At 39.4% G+C, this 21017-nt stretch overlaps 2 protein-coding genes across 5 annotated transcripts in view; both read left to right on the top strand.

Moving 5' to 3' along the window:
* The first annotated feature begins 16054 nt into the window (after positions 1-16054).
* LOC143408399 (small ribosomal subunit protein eS8) lies at positions 16055-16760 on the top strand. Its single transcript, XM_077110380.1, has one exon. It carries the CDS (start codon positions 16075-16077, stop codon positions 16699-16701), a length of 627 nt encoding a protein of 208 aa, XP_076966495.1. The 5' UTR covers positions 16055-16074; the 3' UTR covers positions 16702-16760.
* A 1955-nt stretch (positions 16761-18715) lies between these two features.
* Mfn1 (mitofusin 1) overlaps positions 18716-21017 on the top strand; it is a 40058-nt gene continuing 37756 nt past the window's right edge. The window contains exons 1-2 of one of the 4 annotated variants that reach the window (XM_076866944.2): positions 18716-18795; positions 19966-20084. In XM_076866944.2, coding sequence (XP_076723059.1) covers positions 19973-20084 — 112 coding nt within the window. In that variant the 5' untranslated portion in view covers positions 18716-18795; positions 19966-19972. Of the gene's footprint in view, positions 18796-18979; positions 19106-19965; positions 20085-21017 lie in introns of those variants that run through there. The other 3 variants (XM_076866945.2, XM_076866942.2, XM_076866941.2) reach the window with 3 other exon arrangements.

Raw genomic sequence — 21017 nt, 5'->3', positions numbered from 1 at the left:
CTTCTGTTCAACATAGTTCTCGAATCACTGGCCAGAGCAATTAGACAGACGAAAGAAATTAAAGGCATAAAAATAGGAAAAGAAGAACTTAAATTATCACTATTTGCAGATGACATGATTCTATACCTAGCAGACCCAAAAGGGTCTACAAAGAAACTATTAGAGCTAATAAATGAATTCAGTAAAGTGGCAGGATATAAAATCAACACGTATAAATCAAAGGCATTCCTGTATATCAGCGACAAATCCTCTGAAATGGAAATGAGGACAACCACTCCATTCACAATATCCCCCCAAAAAATAAAATACTTAGGAATCAACCTAACAAAAGAGGTGAAAGACTTATACAATGAAAACTACAGAACCCTAAAGAGAGAAATAGAAGAGGATCTTAGAAGATGGAAAAATATACCCTGTTCATGGATAGGCAGAACTAACATCATCAAAATGACAATATTACCAAAAGTTCTCTATAGGTTTAATGCAATACCAATCAAAATCCCAATGGCATTTCTTATAGAAATAGAGAAAGCAATCATGAAATTCATATGGAAAAATAAAAGACCCAGAATAGCAAAAACAATGCTAAGCAGGAAGGATGAATCAGGCGGTATAGCGATACCAGACTTCAAACTATACTACAGAGCAATAGTAACAAAAACAGCATGGTACTGGTACCAAAACAGGCGGGTGGACCAATGGTACAGAATAGAGGACACAGAAACCAACCCACAAAACTACAACTATCTTATATTTGACAAAGGGGCTAAAAGCATGCAATGGAGGAAGGATAGCATCTTCAACAAATGGTGCTGGGAAAACTGGAAATCCATATGCAACAAAATGAAACTGAATCCCTTTCTCTCGCCATGCACTAAAGTTAACTCAAAATGGATCAAGGAGCTTGATATCAAATCAGAGACACGGCGTCTGATAGAAGAAAAAGTCGGCTACGATCTACATACTGTGGGGTCGGGCTCCAAATTCCTCAATAGGACACCCATAGCACAACAGTTAATAACTAGAATCAACAAATGGGACTTACTCAAACTAAAAAGTTTTTTCTCAGCAAACGAAACAACAAGAGAGGTAAATAGGGAGCCTACATCCTGGGAACAAATCTTTACTCCTCACACTTCAGATAGAGCCCTAATATCCAGAGTATACAAAGAACTCAAAAAATTAGACAACAAGATAACAAATAACCCAATCAACAAATGGGCCAAAGACATGAACAGACACTTCTCAGAGGAGGACATACAATCAATCAACAAGTACATGAAAAAATGCTCACCATCCCTAGCAGTCAGAGAAATGCAAATCAAAACCACCCTAAGATACCATCTCACTCCAGTAAGATTGGCAGCCGTTATGAAGTCAAACAACAACAAGTGCTGGCGAGGATGTGGGGAAAAGGGTACACTTGTTCATTGTTGGTGGGACTGCAAATTGGTGCAGCCAATCTGGAAAGCAGTATGGAGATTTCTTGGAAAGTTGGGAATGGAACCACCATTTGACCCAGCTATTCCCCTTCTCGGTCTATTCCCTAAAGACCTAAATAGAGCATGCTACAGGGACACTGCTACATCGATGTTCATAGCAGCACAATTCACAATAGCAAGACTGTGGAACCAACCTAGATGCCCTTCAATAGACGAATGGATAAAAAAAATGTGGCATTTATACACAATGGAGTATTACTCTGCATTAAGAAATGACAAAATCATAGAATTTGGAGGGAAATGGATGGCATTAGAGCAGATTATGCTGAGTGAAGCCAGCCAATCCCTAAAAAACAAATGCCAAATGTCTTCTTTGATATAAGGAGAGTAACTAAGAACAGAGTAGGGACGAAGAGCATGAGAAGAAGATTAACATTAAACAGGGATGAGAGGTGGGAGGGAAAGGGAGGGAGAAGGGAAATTGCATGGAAATGGAAGGAGACCCTCAGGGTTATACAAAATTACATACAAGAGGTAATGAGGGGAAAGGGAAAAATAATACAAGGGTGAGATATGAACTGCAGTAGAGTGGGTAGAGAGAGAAGAGGGGAGGGGAGGGGAGGGGAGGGGAGGGGGGTAGTAACGGATAGGAAAGGCAGCAGAATACAACAGACCCTAGTATGGCAATATATAAATCAATGGAAGTGTAACTGATGTGATTCTGCAATTTGTAAACGGAGTAAAAATGGGAGTTCATAACCCACTTGAATCAAAGTGTGAAATATGATATATCAAGAACTATGTAATGTTTTGAACAACCAACAATAAAAAAAAAAAAAATGAGCTGTAGTTAGGAAGCATGACGCAGCTAGCGCAGATTCTGGTTCTGAGCACAGTGCGAAAGGACAAGCCCACTGCACCTTGAGCAATGGCAGCCTGTGTGCAAGTGTGAAACCCTGAGAGACACACTTACTGAGATGTCACTTGACATGAGAAACTAGTTCCATGACTTTTCAGTACCATCATGTATGTGAGAACGCAAGGATACACAGGTAGAGTCTCAAACAGAGTAGCCAACTGAATAGTCACATAGTCACAAGACAAGGGACATTTGCAAGGACATCAGGGGAACCAGCACACTACAGGCTGGGGGCCAAATCCAGTCCACCAGGTGTTTTATTAATAAAAATTTGTTGAAACAGAAAAAAAAAAATCCGGAAGAAGTATCAACTTTAACATGCAAATATTTTAATTTTCCAAATTCTGGCAAGTGTGTGACGTCCATCTGCCAAATATGATTAGGTATCAGTCCTCTAGGACTGACTCCAGGATTAACTTGTGGTAAAAAGGCCACACAATTTTGACATTGTTTTATTATTTGTCTAGCTTGTTCCTTAGTTATTTTAAAATGCTTTTGTAAAGTATTAGCATTGACATGGAACCTTTTGTGAAAAATTTTTGCTTCTTCTAGTGTAGAGAAAATATGTATGTCATGTGTAGTTTTATCTGCTAAATCATTGCCCAAACTAAGGGCTCCAGGCAATCCTGTATGTGCCCTGATATGTCCGATAAATAATGGATCTTTTCTGTCCCAGATTAGACTTTGTATAGTGGAAAACAAAGAGAAAACAGTAGAGGAAGGGGAAATCCTACCAGCATCTTCAAGGGATACTATAGCATTAACTATATACTAACTATCAGAAAATAAATTAAATACAGAATCTATAAACATCACAAAAGCTTGTAATACTGCATTAAGCTCTACCTTTTGAGCTGATTGTTTGGGTACTAAAAATGTAAAAGTTTGATCAGGGGTAACTACTGCTGCTGTACCATTATTTGACCCATCAGTGAATATATTTGGAGCATTTATGATAGGTGTTTTTATTGTCATTTTTGGAAAAACTACAGGATGCGAAGACCAAAAAGACAACAAAGGATTAGATGGTAAGTGATTATCAAATGAAACATTAGATTTACACATGATTATTGCCTAAGTATTTAACTCATTAGCTAACTCATCAATTTGATCCATAGTATATGGAGTAATAATTTTATTGGAAGAAATTCCAAACACTCCCTTTGCTGCTTTTATTCCTTTGAGTATTAATTGTCCTACAGTCTCAGGATACCTAGTAAGAATAGTGTTAGGAGAATAAGATAAATGTATCCACAATAATGGACCTTATTGCCAAAATACTCCTGTAGGAATATTTTTTGTTGATAGTACAATAAATAATAAAGGTAAACTTATATCAATTCTATCCAAATGCATATTTTCCATATATGTTTCAATGATTTTTAATGCCTTTCTTGCTTCAGGTGTTAACATTCGGGGTGAATTTGGATCTCATGGACCTTTTAGGATATCAAATAAAGGTCCTAAATCTCCTGTTGGTATGCCTAGATAAGGCCTTATCCAATTTATGTCTCCTAGTAACTTTTGAAAGTCGTTAAGTGATTTGAGTTGATCTACTCGTATTTGTATTTTTGGTGGACGAACCATGGTTGAGGATAATAGAACTCCTAAATAATTAATTGGAAAATTTAATTGTACTTTATCTATTGCTATCTCTAGATTATAATTTTTTAATAAGTTTGTAAGTATGGCATAACATTCTAGCAATGTGTTTTTATATTTGTGTGCTAATAATACATCATCCATATAGTGAAATATTTATAGTTCAGGATTTTGATTTCTAAGTGGCTAGATTGCTTTGTTAAGATAAATTTGACACATAGTTGGGCTGTTAGCCATCCCTTGAGGGAGTACTTTCCATTCATATCTCTGATCAGGACCTTCATGATTCAGTGCAGGGATAGTAAATGCAAAACGTGGACTATCCTCAGGATGAATTAGAATTGAGAAAAAACAATCTTTAATATCTATAACTAAAACGTACCAGGTTTTTGGCAAAGCAGACAATTGGGGAATCCCGATTGAGCAGGTCCCATAATAACCATCTCATTAATAATGGCTCTTAAATCTTGCAATAATCTCCATTTACCAGATTTCTTTTAAATGACAAAAATGGGAGTATTATGGGGAGATACGGAAGGTTGTATATGTCCCTCTGCTAATTGTTGTTTGACCAGGTCATGGGCTACTTTTATCTTTTCTTTAGTCAGGGGCCACTGAGGAACCCATACTGGTCTTTCTGATTTCCAAGTAATTTTTGTTGTCTCATGACCCCTTCTGAAAACCCAATCCATGTCTATCTATTCCTTGATCTATTTGAATTGGTGCTGCTATACCTAGTTCTTGTTCTTCTAATCTTTTTTCTTTCCTAAAACCTTGTCTAGCCCTAATAGTGGGCACATTTGGATTGATGTTATATGTTAATTTCAAACCTAATTGATCTAGGACATCTCGTCCCCATAAATTTATAGGAAGATGATCCAATACATATGGCTGTATAGTTCCTTCACATCCTTCAGGATCCTTCCAATCTAATACCATTGCACTTCTATGGGGATTAGTTGCCACTCCTAGGCCTTGAAGCGTTTGAGTGGCTTGTTGTAATGGCCAATGTTTTGGCCATTCTTGACGAGAGATGATGCTAAGGTCTGCACCTGTATCCAGTAGCCCATTAAATTCATGTCCTTGAATATTTAGTTTTAGCATGGGGCGAGAATCTAAATTTAAAGAAAGCATTGCCCAATCCACACCTGTGGAGCCTAATCCCCTGGAACCTTTTTCTATAGTATGGCTGGAAAATTTATCATGCAGGCTGGGTATTATTAATAACTGTGCTATTCTATCTCCTGGTGAAATTACTGATATACCCCTTGGAGAACTGGCTATAATTTTTATTTCACCTTCATAATCAGGATCAATTACCCCAGGACTTATAATAAGTTCTTTTAGAGTGGAAGAACTCCGTCCTAATAAGCCTACTGTTCCTTGGGGAAGAGGTCCTTTTACCCCTGTGGGAATGATTTGAACTCCCATCTCTGGAGTTAGTACTGCTCTGGCAGAGGCACAGATGTCCAACCCTGCGCTCCCTCTGGTTTGTCTGATGAGGGATCTGATGGACAATGTGTCCTGGGCACTACCCTGATGGTGTTGCTGGGTTCCTCCATTGTCCCGTATATTTGTGGTCGTGGGCACCCCTATCTGTTTTTTGGCAATGGAGCCTGATGCTTTTCTTCACGATATTGTGGGTAAACACTTGGTCCTTGTCCGCTTTTCAATAATGGAGTACCCTTTATGGTGGTTTGAGAATGGCATTCATTAGCCCAATGTCTCCCTCTAAGGCATCATGGGCAAATACCCGGTATTCTACCCCTTTGATACCTAGTTTTGTTAAACCCTCCTCCTATGGGGCAATTCCTTTTAAAATGTCCTGTTTGTTCACAATTGTAGCATGTTTTTGACCTGGCATCTAAAGCCTGTTGTACTGCAGCTGCCAAGACTTGCCCTTGTTCATTAATGTCTCTACATAATTTAATATATGTGTTTAAATCTTCATGTTTCCATGGTCTAATGGCTTCCTTGCACCAACGATTTGCTTGCTCAAAGGCTAGCTCTTTAATTAATGGCATTGCTTGTTCTATACCCCCCAAAACTCTGGTAGCTATTTGAATAAGCCTATCTAAAAATTCAGTGTAAGGTTCATTAGCTCCTTGTATAACCTTAGATAATTGTTATTGTAAATCTCCATGTCCTTGTAAAGTCTTCCATGCCCTAACCGCATCTGCAGCAATTTGTGAATATTAGCAGGATCATATTCAATTTGTTGCTTCTGACCCTCATAAGGTCCCTGTCCTAACAACATATCTAGATTTCTCTGAGGATAACCAGCTGTTGCATTTCGCCTAGCCGTCTCCGTGCAAAATTCCTGATTGGCAACCTTCCATAACAAATATTGCCCACCATTTAGCACAGCTTTACACATGCTAGCCCAATCTGCTGGCGTAATGTCCAAGTTGGTAATGGATTCAATCATGCTTACAGTGAAGGGTGCTTGGGGACCATAGGGTGTTACAGCCTCTTTTAGCTGCTTCACTGTTTTAAAATCTAAAGTACGGTGAATTCGCTGCCCTTCTGTCTGCTCAAATACAGGGCATGCTAATCTTTGAGGTCCTGTCTCAGAATCCCATCTATCAACTACAGGGGTTGGGGACCCCACAGCATATGTTGTCTCTATAGGTGGAGCTGTTGGTTGGACACTTACGCCCTCTGATGATAGAAAGGTATTAGTAGCAGCCTCCTGTTGTAACTTTTTTTCTGATAGCCCCTTTTCCTTTAAAATTTCTTCTTCTGTCTGACTAACTCGAGAGACCTTCTCTTTTACTTGATCTACCATAGTCTGAACCTCTAACAATTTACTTAACATTCTTTCAGTTTGTTTTTTACTAATTTGTGATCTACTATAAAGATAACACAACCCAACAAAATAACACAAAACAAAACCGAAACAGAATGAAATATAAATGGAACAAAAAATCGTTGTATCAGTTTTTCTATTTTCTTGACATGTGCATTTGTGGTCTATCTCTATCTGTTCCTCAGGGGCGAACAACTTCGAACTTTGAGCCAACCATTTTCCCCAGTTTTCCTGAGAAAGTTCTAGGGACAGGCAGCTTGAAATAAAAACAAAATAAATCAAAACAAGAACATATTGTTTTTTGAAATGGTCACCCATTCTTTCACTCTACTTCAGGGGCGAGCAATTTCAATTACCTCCAAGCTTCAGGTGTTCCCTGCACGGGCCACCAAATGCCGCAGTCTGGCTGGGCACAAAATAACCGAGCCGCCACACTGCCTTGTAGGTTCAAACAGCAACCTTTATTCCCGAACTCTCATGGGCACTCTACCCACACTTCCCGGGAACACACTGCCTCCACTGGGCTCTGCATGCCAATTCTCTCAGAATCCCGGGAGAACTCAATGGGAACTTCAAAGTAGCAGGCGCCTGAGGCAGTAGGATCCGCCCTAATCCCAGCAGGATCCGCCCTAATCCCAGAGCAGGGTCACCTTTCAACCATTCCCTCTGGCAAAAATGCCAGGGGTCATTCTGACTAAACTGTGGCTCTCAACACTTAATCAATTCTGATTTATTTGAGACAGGGTCATGCAAAATTACTAAGGCTAAACTTGAATTTGGGGATTCTCCTGCCTCAGACTTCAAAGTATTTGGGACTTCAAGTGTGTGCCATTATGCCAGACTCAGTTGCTGGGATTATCATACTAATGATTTGAAAAATAATTTTCTGAATAATTATTTTCCACATTAAAGCATTAGCCTCCATAACTTGCTAATTAAGGTCATCCTCCATAATAAACTTGGTGTTAAACTGGTAATTATCTCAATCCAAAAAAGTTGTGAAAGGTAATTTCTTCATTCTAAAAAGAAAGTTTTTTACACTGCTAAATAGGAATCCTATATTATCCTCTAATCTTATTTACATACTTTAAGAGGGTGATTAGAGTTTTTAAGAAGGAATTTTCATTATACAACTTCTAAAAGTTGGTTGTTCATTGTTTCATTTTTTAATAGGCAAATGAATCTGACCTGGATAGATAATTGTTTTTCCTTGCTAATAATACTGAGGTGAATTATATCCTAAAAAATGTAATGAAAAGTATGTTTTGAAAGAAAATTTAGTTATCTAGTTTTTAATACCTATGCAAATGTCCACTTCCAAAAAATAGTGTAGTTGAAATAATTGCTTTTTCCTTTTTATAGTAAATCTGAGATCAGGAATTGGAACCATACTCATCATATGTAATTTCTGGTGGGAAGTTTCTCTTTAAGCCCATTTACCATTTTGTTCTGAATTCTAGTTGGTGAAATTTGAAAATATTGAATTCTCTTTCTTCCTGTCTACCCTATTTATTTTATTTAGAGGGTTACCTCTTCATGGCATTATTTGTCTGTTTCTAAAACATATTCCTCAAACTATATTCTTCCCTAACCCCCAGCATTGAGGATTGAACCCAGCAGTGCTCTACCATTGAGTCCTTTCTTTAAATTTTGAGACAGTGTCTAGCTAAATTGCTGATGCTGCCCTCAAATTTGCCATCCTCCTGCCTCAGCCTCCCAAGCTGCTGGGATTACAGATGTGTCCACAATGCTTGGCTCACAAACTATATCCTATGGCTGATTTTTATAATCTTTGTAATTCTTCCTCACCTAATTTGTGTTTTCATAAAGTTTCAAAAAATTAAAAGTTTTTCGAACTAATAAAGTGAATCACAGTGGACTAAATGTTTGTGTCCCATCTAAAATTCTGAGATTGAAATCCTAACCCCTAGTGAAATGATATTATTTCCTTTGGGAAATTAATTAGGTCATGAGAGAGGAGTCCTCATCTAGGGAATTAGTGCCCTTATAAAAGGGACCCTAGAGAGTTCTCTCATCCTTTTTTTTTTTTTTTTTTATGAGGGTATAAAGTCAGCAGCCTGCACTGGAAGAGGGCCTCCACCAAAACCCAACCATGCTCATTCCCTAACCTCTGACTTCCAGCCTCCAGGACTGTAAGAAATAATTTCCCCTATTAATAAACTGCCAAGTCTATAGAATTTTATTATAGCAGCCCTGACTAAGACACCGTGGGTCTGTTTTCATTTATTCTTTTTTTCTCTCTAGTCTCTTTAAAAAATTAAAAAGTCACCCCATTTATGCCATATACCACACCAGTTACTTGTACACCCTATAAATATTTTATATGTAATGACCTAAGAGTAACTTGGCTATGATGAATTTGTACATTTCAAATGCATTTATTTTAGATTTTAAGCAGCAGAACATCATGGCACAGATTTTAATGAAAAAAAAAAAACTTTGTAATACTTACAAAAATTATTATTAAGTTACTTATAGTATTGATCCAATATGGGTTACTGAGCAACTAAAATGTTGAAGAAGAAACTACCCTAAAATGACAATGTTACATCTGGGAGGAACTTCAGAGATCTAGTCCAGGCTCATAAAGTGCACAACATATAAAATAACTCTCTATATAATAACTATGGTATTATAGTTTTGCTTTTCATGGTTGTAAATTATATGCTGTAAAAGTTAGCATACCAAATCTTTGGTTCATGTATATTTTATGATAAGACTAATTTTTAAAGAGAAACAAATAAATTTAAGGAAAAATATTGGTGCATTGGACTACACTTGTAATCCCAGTTGCTCAACAAGTCTGAGGCATGAGGATTTCAAGTTCAAAGCCATCCTTAGCAATTTAACAAGGCTATAAGCAAGCTAGCAAGAACCTGTTTCAAAATAAAAAGGGCTGGGGATGTGGCTCAGTGGTTAAGTGCCCTTGGGTTCAATCCTTGGTATAAAAACAAAACAAAAAAAGTTTCTGGGCATGGAAGCACACAACTGTAATCCCAATGACTGGGGAGGCTGAGGCAGAAGGATTGCAAGTTCAAGGCCAGCCTCAGCAATTTAGGGAAACCCTGTCTCAAAATAAAAAATAAGCTCTCTGCTTTCTGATCATCATGTAAGCTGCATCTCTCCACCACACTCTTCCACTATGATGTTCTGCCTCACTTAGAGCCCAAAGGAATGGAGTTAGCCTTTAAAATCCATAAAGAACTGAGACTTCTGAAACCTGAACCACTGAATGTTAATGAACTACTCATTATATAATTCTTGGCTTTTTTTTTTCAACTGACATTAAAATGTAGCATTTCTACAAGTGAAAATGAAATAAATAGGACATTATAGGATTTTAAGAAGCATTTGTGAAAATTGACAGAATGTGGATGAAGATAGATGGTTGGAAGGTACCAGGTCTTGAGCATCCTGCAATGATCTTTCAAACCTCTCCTGGGATCTGCACAGGCTAGACCTAGGGAGAGAGCAGTGCAAAGTATGCTGTAAAGGGAATCAGAAAGCTTTCATCTGAATATTATGTCCCTCATTTATTTTCAGCTTTATATTGTAGACAACTTATTAGCATTTCTCAAGAGTAGAAATAATATATAATATATTCTTAACTAATAAGGGATTATGTTTGATTTATGAATTTTGAATGGGGAGATGATAATAATTATGTTACTATCACCAGGTGGAGTACACATGCCTATAATCCTAGCCAATTGGGAAACTGAGGCAAGAGGATTACAAATTCAAGGCCAGCTTCAGGAATTAAGTGAGGACCTAAGCAACTTAGCAATACTGTCTTAAAATTAAAGATAAAAAGGTCTGTGGATATCTCAGTGGTTAAGCATCCCTGGATTTAATCTCTAGTAACTGCCCCTGGCCCCAAATTTTTATTACTGGTAATAGGTACCATGATTGAATCCTTATCATGCCTTTGCCATGGCAGTAAATATTTTACATAAATTGTCTTAGTTAAATTTCACAATGATGGTGTGTTTGGTGTCACTTTTACTTGCATGTTGTTGTAAGAAAACACACTCAGAAGTTAATTACATCATCTTACATGACTGGTCTAGTAGGCATTAGACATAAATTCTAACCTGCATTAACTTACTCAAAAGACCACACATGTAGTCAGTATTCACACATAATAAAAACTCACTGAAGCAATATAAAAATATGGGATCTTTATGAATATTGACCCATGATAACTACGGAGTCTGTTAGCTTGCTGTACACAAAATAAATGCACTATGCTTATCTTGTAAAAAATAATAAATAAATAAAAATTTAAAAAATTCAGGGGACGTTTCCTCTAAGTTCAATTCCCAGGACAAAAAAACTAAAACTAAAAAAAAAAATGTTTTAAATGAAGTAAATAATAGTAATATTGATACATGAGTACAGGAAGAACTGAATGGGTGATGCATAAATGATTTTTGAAATTTGAGAATATGGAATTCCATTTTTTTCCAGTACTGGGGATTGAACCCAGTGATGCTCTACCACTGAGGTACATCCCCAGCCCATTTTATTTTTTTAAAATTCTTAGACAGCATCTCACAAAGTTGCTGAGGCTAGCCTTGAACTTGTGATTCTCCTGCCTCAGCCTCCTGAGCCACTGTGCCCAGCTAACATGGAATTCCAATCTAAACTTGTTTTCAGCTTAGAAAAATGATTTGTTAATCATTAGTCAAATGCTTTTTTAAGGTAACATAAACATAACTTCTAACCATTCTAATCATTCTAAGAATTTTCCTTAGAGAAAGTTAAAATGTTCCCTCCCCCTGCCTTTTTTTTTCATTAAACATTATACTTGACACCTGGAAAGAGAAAATAACAAAAGAATATGGACCAAAGCATGACTCTTGATTTCTAATCTGTGTTCCCTAAATATAAATTGTGATTATGACCATGAACAATGAATGCAGTGTTACTAAATTTCTCTCAAAAGGGTCCATGGACTCTTTATAACTCCTTAAAAACTCACTTCTTTACTCTTCATTTCACAAACAGCTAAGGATTATCCAATATCAAGCTAAGTGCTTAGGGATGCAAAGATGAATAAAACATGTGATTCTTTACCTCAAAAAGATATAGCTTATTATATAAGAAACGTCATCACATTTTTGAACTTGGGTTAAAAGTCAAATAATGACTTGCTGTGTTTGTTTGCTTTGTGTATAGTGCTACCATAACCATACTTGTGACTAAATACTCCAAAATATTTTCCAGAGTGGTGAAAGTTTACATAGTCATTGGTGGATCATGTTTCCTTACATCCTTTTTTTTTTTTTAAAGAGAGAGTGAGAGAGAGAACTTTAATATTTTAATTATCAGCGGATATTTGTATGTGGTGCTGAGGGTCGAACCCTGGCCGCACGCATGCCAGGCGAGCGCACTACTGCTTGAGCCACATCCCCAGCCCCTCCTTACATCCTTATCAACAATATCATATGACTTTAAAATCTTTTGTACGTCTGAGGTGTATAAAGTAGTACATTGCTTAAATTTGTAAGGCTGACAATATCTTAATTTGCTTGATAGTCATTTTAAATTTTTTTCTCATTTTGCGAACTTCTTCTCCTTATTTAATTTTATTTTTGTATTTTTGAGACAGGGTTTTACTATGTTGCCCAGGCTGGCCTTGAACTCAGGTGCCCAGGTGATCCTCTTGTCTCAGTCTCTGCAGTAACTTAGACTACAAACTGATGTCACCATGACCAGTTTTGCTTCTCCATAATTTTTTGTCCACTTTTCTATTGTTTTTTTTTTTTCTGATCAATTTTCAGAAATTCTTTATACATTTTAAATACTGATTTTATTTTATTTCTTTATTTTGGGGGGTATATCAGTGCCTGAACTTAGGAGCACTCGGCCACTGAGACACATCCCTAGTCCTATTCTGTATTTTAGAGACAGGGTCTCACTGAGTTGTTTAGTGCTCACTTTTGCTGAGGCTGGCTTTGAACTCATCATCCTCCTGCCTCAACCTCCCGAGCTGCTGGGATTACAGGCATGCATCACTGTACTGGGCTTGATTTTATTTTTTACAGTACTGGGGATTGAACCCAGGGCCTCATTCAGGCTAGGGAAGTGCTCTACCACTGAGACATAATTCCTGGCCCTGATTTTCTTGTTTGTTTTTGGTGCTGGAGATAACTCAAGTGTTGTGTGCATGCTAAGCATGCACTCCCCCACTGAACTTCTTATCATTTATTTTGCACTGGGGCTTTAACCCCAGGGATAATTTACCACTTAGCCATATCCCCAGCCCTTTTTATTTTTTATTTTGAGACAGGGTCTCACTATGTTGCTTACAGCCTGTTGCTAAGGCTGGCCTCAAACTTGCAATTCTCCTGCCTCAGCCTCTTGAGTACCTGGGATTGATTACAGGTATGCATCACCTTGCCCAGTAAGTTTGATATTTATGGCCTATATACACACACAAAAAAATAGATTCCTAGAGCATATCATTTGTTACTGATGTCTTTTGTTGAAATCTTCATAGTTACTAGGGATAAATTGCATTTTCCCTTTGCAAGTTGTAAAATTCTCTCCAGCTCGTATGTTACAAAAACTACTTCACTACATCTTTTTATTGTTTTATTTTTCATGTTTAGGACTTATACACATCAGAATTTATTTCTGTATAGGTATGACTCAAGTTTAATTTTTATTCATTCATGTTAACCTATTTCTAACCCAATACTATCAGTTTAAAATTCATCTTCTTCCATTGACTCATACTACTAATTTTACAAAGTATCAACTTCTCATAGACATAATCAGAATTATGAGTCCATGCCTGTACTCATGATATTTCATTGTTTGTTATCCCAACAGTACCACATCCTTTAATAATAATAGCATGCTTTAAGTATTATGGCTCAGCAGTGTGTGTTTATACCATGTTGTGTGAATTCATTATCTCTAGTCTGAGAACTGTTTGTTATTGGTAGAGTTTTTCTTCCTCCATGTAAATTAGAACTAGCTCCAATTCCATTACAGTCTTTTTAGTACTTTAACAATAATTGCATTAAACTTAAAGGAAATAATCCTGGGTGATCTGGGTGAGCCTGAACCAATTAGCTGAAAGGTCTTAAGAGCAGAACCAAGGCTTTCCTAGGTAGAAGAAATTCTGACTCTGGACTACAGTGTCATGGCCTGCTCAAGAGTTACTGACCTTACTGAAGGACTGCTTGACATATTTTGCTGTTTACATGGATCTTGGTCTCTGGTAGTCTTTTGGGGGTCCCGAATTCGAGCATAAAAGAATCACCTTGGTCTTGGTCTTGCAAAGCCAGTCCATGCACTCATATAAGGCACTTCATTACAATAAATCTCATCCTCCTACCATAACTGAAACACACAGTAATACAACAAAGTATGAGACTGTCCTTGATCATTTGGAATAGTTTTCTTTTCTTTCTTTTTCTTTTTTTGTAATATGAATTGAACCCAGGTGCACTCAAAATGGCTGAGACACATCCTCAGCCATTTTTTTAAAAGTATTTATTTATTTATCTTAGTTAGACACAATACCTTTATTTTATTTATTTATTCTTATGTGGTGCTGAGGATCGACCCAGGGCCTCACATGTGCTAGGCGAGTGCTCTCTACCACTGAGCCACAATCCCAGCCCTTTTTTCTTTTAGAGACAGGATATTGCTGGGTTGCTTAGGGCCTTGCTTAGTTGCTGAGGCTGGCTTTAAATTTGCAATCCTCCTGCCTCAGCCTCCAGAGTTGCTGGGATTACAGGCATATACCACTGCACCTGGCCTACTTTTAGATCTTTACTGGGAAAAAAGTATCTTTTTTCTTTGTTTCCTTTTTTTCTTTATTTAGGTGTGGTCTCACTATGTTGTCTAGGCTGACTTTGAACTTTTGGGCTCAAGTACTCTTGCTGCCTCAGACTACACAGTAGCTGGCATTACAGCTGTGTGCCCATGTGTGCCATTAGGTGGGACTCTAGAAAAAATTTTTTGAACAGGACTGGGGATGCAGCTCAGAAGGTAGAAAACTTGCCTAGCATGCACAGGGCCTTTATTTGATGCCCACTAGAACAACAACAACAACAACATTACTTTTTTCTTTCTTTCTTCCTTTCTTTCTCTTTCTCTCCTTTTCTTTCTTTCTTTCTTTAACTCATGGGTGCTTAACCACTGAGTCATATCACCAGCCCTTTTTCATTTTTTTTTTTTTTTTAATTTTGAGACAGGGTCTGACTAAGTTGCTTAGGGCCTCACAAGTTGCTGAGACTGGCTTTGGACTTGAAATCCTCATGCCTCAGCCTCCTTAGCTGCTGGGATCACACACATGCATCACTGTGTCCAGCTCTTTTTCTTTTTCATTAACATTTCTAAAGATTTCTAGCAGAAATAATGAACATGTTCTGTGTGTGCATATGATTTTGGTGTGGGGAGAGTGGACAGGGAGAGGAGAAAATGAGTAAATGTTGTAAAATACCATGAACCAAATGATTCCAGTTTATTTTAAAAATCACACCTAGGGTTTTACCATATCTCTGTAATTCTAGCCAATGGACTAGCCTGTTTAATAAACAGTATATAGGTCTGGGGATGTAGCTCACTAGTATGTGCAAGACCCTAGATTTGATCCTCAGCACTGCAAAAGCAACCATAAGCTACTAAAGCCCTCAAATAGACTGTGTGGAATCTCTCCATGACTAGTGCCCACAGTGACTGAAATGACCTTCTAAACTGTAAATCAGACCTGGGCTCCAAATTTTCCAACAACTAGCTGTTGCATTTACAAGAAAATGCAAAATTCTAATCTCAACCTCTATGATTCCACATCTGCTTACTTCCCTAAACTTATTTCCCTCACTTTCATTTTCCTTCCCTCTACCCCAACCATACTAGCCTCCTTTCTTTTCATCAGCCATACCACGGTCCTTCCTATGAGTCTTTGGACTTCCTGTTCCAACTATTTTGGGCATTCCTCCTTCAGATATTTCTAGGATTGGCTTCCTGGGGAAAATTTCCTGGGAAATGTTACTTCCTTAGTAAGAATTCAGCCTCTTTCTCATTTTTCTTCAGAAAGTCAATCTCACTGCCATTGGGGATTTTTTTTCTTCAGAAAAAAAGCATTATCTGAAATGATCTAATTTACTGTTATTTTGCTTATTGATAAATCTGTTCCAAGAGAACAATATTTATCTAGTTCTTATTGTATGGCCATCAGTACTCTAATCTGAAAATCACAACACATGAAGTAGGTGTTATCAATATTTTGATTTTCTCTTTCCAGCCGGCGCCGAGCCATGGGCATCTCTCGGGATAACTGGCACAAGCGCCGCAAGACTGGGGGCAAGAGAAAGCCCTACCACAAGAAGCGGAAGTATGAGTTGGGACGCCCTGCTGCCAACACTAAGATTGGACCACGTCGGATACACACTGTCAGAGTTCGAGGAGGCAACAAGAAGTATCGTGCTTTGAGGCTGGATGTGGGGAACTTCTCCTGGGGCTCTGAGTGTTGTACTCGGAAAACAAGGATCATTGATGTTGTCTACAATGCATCCAATAATGAGCTAGTCCGCACCAAGACCCTGGTGAAGAACTGCATTGTGCTCATTGATAGCACACCATACCGACAGTGGTATGAGTCCCACTATGCATTGCCCCTGGGCCGCAAGAAGGGAGCCAAGCTGACTCCTGAGGAGGAAGAAATATTAAACAAAAAGCGGTCTAAGAAAATTCAAAAGAAGTATGATGAAAGGAAGAAGAATGCTAAAATCAGCACTCTTCTGGAGGAGCAGTTCCAGCAGGGCAAGCTTCTTGCTTGCATTGCATCAAGACCAGGACAGTGTGGCCGAGCAGATGGCTATGTTCTAGAAGGCAAGGAGTTGGAGTTCTATCTGAGGAAAATCAAAGCCCGGAAGGGCAAATAAGTCCTCCTCCCTTCTGTCTTAGCTCATGTAATAAAGGGGTTTATTGTTCTAAAAAAAAAAAAAAAAAAAATTTTTTTATTTTATAGATGAAATACCTGTGATCCAGACATATTAAGTGCCTTCACTTGCATCTCATTTGCCAACTCTGGAAAGAAATACCCACGACTCTCTGTTGAGTCACTGTATAGACCACCAGCAGCAGTCACTTTCCATGGATGTGAGAAAAGCACTCTCAGGGTACACCTCTGACTCAGTGAATAAGAACCGGCAATTTAACAAGATTCCCAGGTGATTCTGTTATGCTCAAATTCGGGACCCCCAAAAGACCACCAGAGACCAAGATCGATGTAAACAGCAAAGAGGTGTTTATTGCGAGCTAGCTTGGTCCTTCGCGCACACACAGCAACTGGTGATGCTGAGAGGCCCCAAGCCCAGGGTTTGCAGCAATTTTATACATTCTTTGGAAAAGGCAGGGACCCCCACATACATCATAGCATCTCTCAGCAAATCATCACACACCACATGAAAATCAAATAACAACTCTAAAACATGATTAGCACATTCCCTGGCGGGAATAAATTGGGTAGGGGTGATTGGTTACTACAAGAGGGGGATTAATTTGAACTGATTGGTTTAAGCCAAGAGGGGTGTTTGTACTGAACTACATGGTTTCCCAACACCATAAACTACTGGGAGGGTCATCTGGCATCCCAGGTATTTCCCTGTCTCATGCTGATTGGTGGCTGCTATGGGTCCCCACCTAGTCTGACTGATTCAAGGACACCTGGTGCAGCAGATCTCGTCTCTTATTTGTAGATAAACAATTTAGCAGGGTGGGAATGTGCCTAGGAGTGCTCTGTGGGTCTTTCCAAGGACAAAGGTCATGTCCCTTCCTTGGACAGGCTTTGCTCCGAGGTAGAGGCTGGTTTTTCAACTCCTAATGTTTAAGAATCACTAGTCTAAAGAATGTTGAAGCCAGAATTAGACAGGTAGTCAGGGTAGATACGTAAATCAAGTCAGGTCAGATCTAGGAGGCCAATTTTGAGTGAGTCTAGGAAGTTGGAGACTGTCCCTTGAGGGATCTCATCAAGAACCAACCCCTGCTCCAACCTGTTGCCAAGATAACCTGTCCCAGGAATTTCCCTTCCCCCACGGGGACCTATAAGCTTGTTAATGTGTCCTTGGCTACACCACCTGGCCCTTCCCCCTTCAGCCCACCTGTTTCCCACCTTTTGGCCATCCCACTGAGCATTCCTGGGCCTAGTCACATACACAGGAAGGAGAAAAATAAGGGGGGAAAGGCAGGAGAACAAAGGAATCCTAGGACATATAAAAAGGGCAGGACACCTGGCTTCTTCGGATACCAGGATACCAGCTATGCCCCCCCCCCCCCACTTCTCCCTCTAGGAGAAGTCTATCTATTTCCCTTTGGAGAAGATTAAACTGTTTATTTAAAATAAACTCTTTTCAAATAAACCCTGCTTCATATGCTTGCCTCTGCATGCTTCTCTAATGTTCAAACTTCAACATATGGGGAAGCACGACTTGGGTGGCCGTATCGACGTCATATTCCTAAATCTCACCTTTAATCTCTCTCTCTCTCTCTCTCTCTCTCATACACACACACACACCCATTATTGGAAAAACAGGTAGCAAATCACACAAAAACAGTAGTGGAGAGGTCAAAAGGTTTTCCTTTTGTTGTTGGCCTGCCAAACATAAATCCCTCTGCTCACTCAGTTCAGACCCCCACATTTTTCAGTTGTTTCTGAATAGTCACGGAAAGCTAGCCACACCTAGGCTGGGCAGAGCTTGGCTGACATTGAGGGAGGAGGAAGGAAAAGAACACTTCTGATAGAAGTCCCTGCCCACAACAACCCTTGTCTTCTGCCTTTAAGAAAAATGGCGCCCCATGTAGATGCGTTTCCGGCCACGGATCCCAACATAATAGGAGAGGGCCAGAGACCGGAAGCAACCGCCCTTTTGCCACTCCTCCCGCCCCCCCTTGCCGTCCAGCCTCTCTAGGGAGAATGAGGCAGCCAGGGGGCTGTGGCGGAGCTGCGGTTGCCGGGTGACAAGTTTAAGAGCTGGAATGTGAGTGCCCGCTGCCTTGACCGCTGGTTGGTTCGCGAAGCTTGGGGTGACCTTCGAGCGGCCAGGGACAAGGGGCGGAGAGTTAATTGTTGGCCGAGCTCTCTGTGACGGGGCTCCGCCGCTGCCGCCGCGGGTCTTTCGGGGAAAGAGCGAGGCAAGTGGGGTCCGGCGGGGCCCACGAGGCCGGAGCCCCGGGGCAGCTAGGGGTTCCGGGCCGCGTCCGGCGCGCGGGGCGTGCGGGGTCTGTCCCCCAACCTGCGAGCTGGGCACCCGCGCCCGCGGTGTCAGACATGGAAGGCCTTTCCCCAAGGTAGGTGTTCGCGCCGCGGAGCCCGTGGACGTCCCCGCCCTGCTTTCCCACGCAGCTCCTGGGTGCGCTCATTTCGTGACCCTCTGGAAGGATCCGGCTTCTTTGGGCCACCGTGGTCCATTCCACGCACACGCCACGAACAAAGTGAACAGTGATTGGAGTTTTTTCGTAAGAAGCTTCCAGGGAGGAAATTAAAAAAAAAAAAAAAAAAAAAGTACATTCCTTGAAGTTTTTTTGGTACTTCGGCTGGGAGCGCGAGACTCCGTTAAGACTTGTTTTCTTGTTTGTTCTGATCAAATACTTCTGAACGTCAGCACTGCATTGTGATCTTGGGATTTTATTTCCCCCCTCTCACCTAAAGCTCCTGTTTGGGAAACTTAATAACTTAGTTATTGTTGGGAACTTGGCTTCCTCTCACTATCCCAGTTCCCTGATATACTTGAGTCACATGCAGTCACGATTTAGCCACGGTTAGTTTCATCTCCAAAGGGAAATAAAGTAGAAATTGCAACCAATACTTTGGCCAATAGAGTTCATCTATTTTATCTATTTTAGTGAGATGTCGCTCAAATATAGCCTGTAATTTCTGACTAAAACGCTTTCTGCTCAAAAAACAATTACCTAAAAGTATTTTGGCAGTTTTATTTCATCTGGGAGTTAAGGAGTGATGTCAGAATGTGAATGTCATTATTATACAGTTTTGATCAGTGCTTTTTTTTTTCCCCCCCAGAGACAAGGTCTTTGTGTTGCCCAGGCTCCTGGGTGCAATTGATATATCCGCCTCTGCCACCCAGGTAGCTGGGCCTATAGGCCAGTACCAGTGCTAAGTACCCGCTTTTATAACTTTTTTCTTCTTTTAGTAGCATAATGGCAGAATCGGCTTCTCCACTGAAGCACTTTGTGCTGGCTAAGAAGGCAATTACTGCAATATTTGCCCAGTTACTGGAGTTTGTTACTGAAGGATCACATTTTGTTGAAGGTTAGTTCCTCTTAAGTTCTTAAAATGATTACTGTTGAAAATATGTAAAGGTGCTTTATTATTTCAACTCTAGCTATTAAACTCATTTTGGACATTGTTCTGTATACTTTGAGAGAGTCCGTAATTAATAAAACCCATTTCTGCTCTCCAGAAAATTAAATGGTATTAATAGTTAAGGAATAAGTGCTTATATGTAAAGTACTATTTATTCTAGGCACTTTATTATATTAAAAACTTCTTCAATCCTCATATCACCACTAAGGTGGTTATAATCATACTCATTTTGAAGGTAAGGAAACCAAAGCACAGCAAAATTAAGCAGTTTGCCCAAGATTACACAGCCCTAAGTGCCTAGTGAAAAATAGGCAGTCCACAGTCATTATACTTATTTTCTTCCCCAACTTAATTAAACCAAGACCTCAGGCCCTAAATTTTCTTCTTACATAAGGCAAAGTTACAGTGCAGAAAGGGTAAAAGGAGTTTTCATAAAATTTTATTTTCTTCTCATTCCTTTCATGCTACTGGGAATTTGAACTCAGGGACAATTTACTACTGAGTTACAGTCCCAGCCCTTTTAATTTTTGAGATGGGGTCTTGCTAACTTGTTAAGGCTGGCCTCAAACTTGGAATCTTCCTGCTTTAGTCTTCCAGGTTGCTAGGATTATAAATGTAGATGTGCCCCACTGCCCTTGGCTAATTTTCATAAAATTCCCTGTAACTGTTGAGGCAAAGATGGTAAGGAATGTCTTCCCAGTATATACTAATTTAGAAATAACTATTGAAATTCTTCTAGCTTTTAAGATTGTGTGAACATTAAGTATACAATGAAAGGGGGGAATTATTATGTAAACTACTCTGGTGACATGGGGAAACATTTGTTAGGTTGATAGAATCATACTTTTTCCCCCTTGTTCTCCTAACCCTCCCTCACCA

Source organism: Callospermophilus lateralis, chromosome 10, assembly GCF_048772815.1.
Source record: "Callospermophilus lateralis isolate mCalLat2 chromosome 10, mCalLat2.hap1, whole genome shotgun sequence".
Lineage (NCBI taxonomy): Eukaryota > Metazoa > Chordata > Mammalia > Rodentia > Sciuridae > Callospermophilus > Callospermophilus lateralis.
The sequence above is the reverse complement of the archived record's forward strand: the minus strand, read 5'-3'. Positions and strand labels throughout refer to the sequence as shown.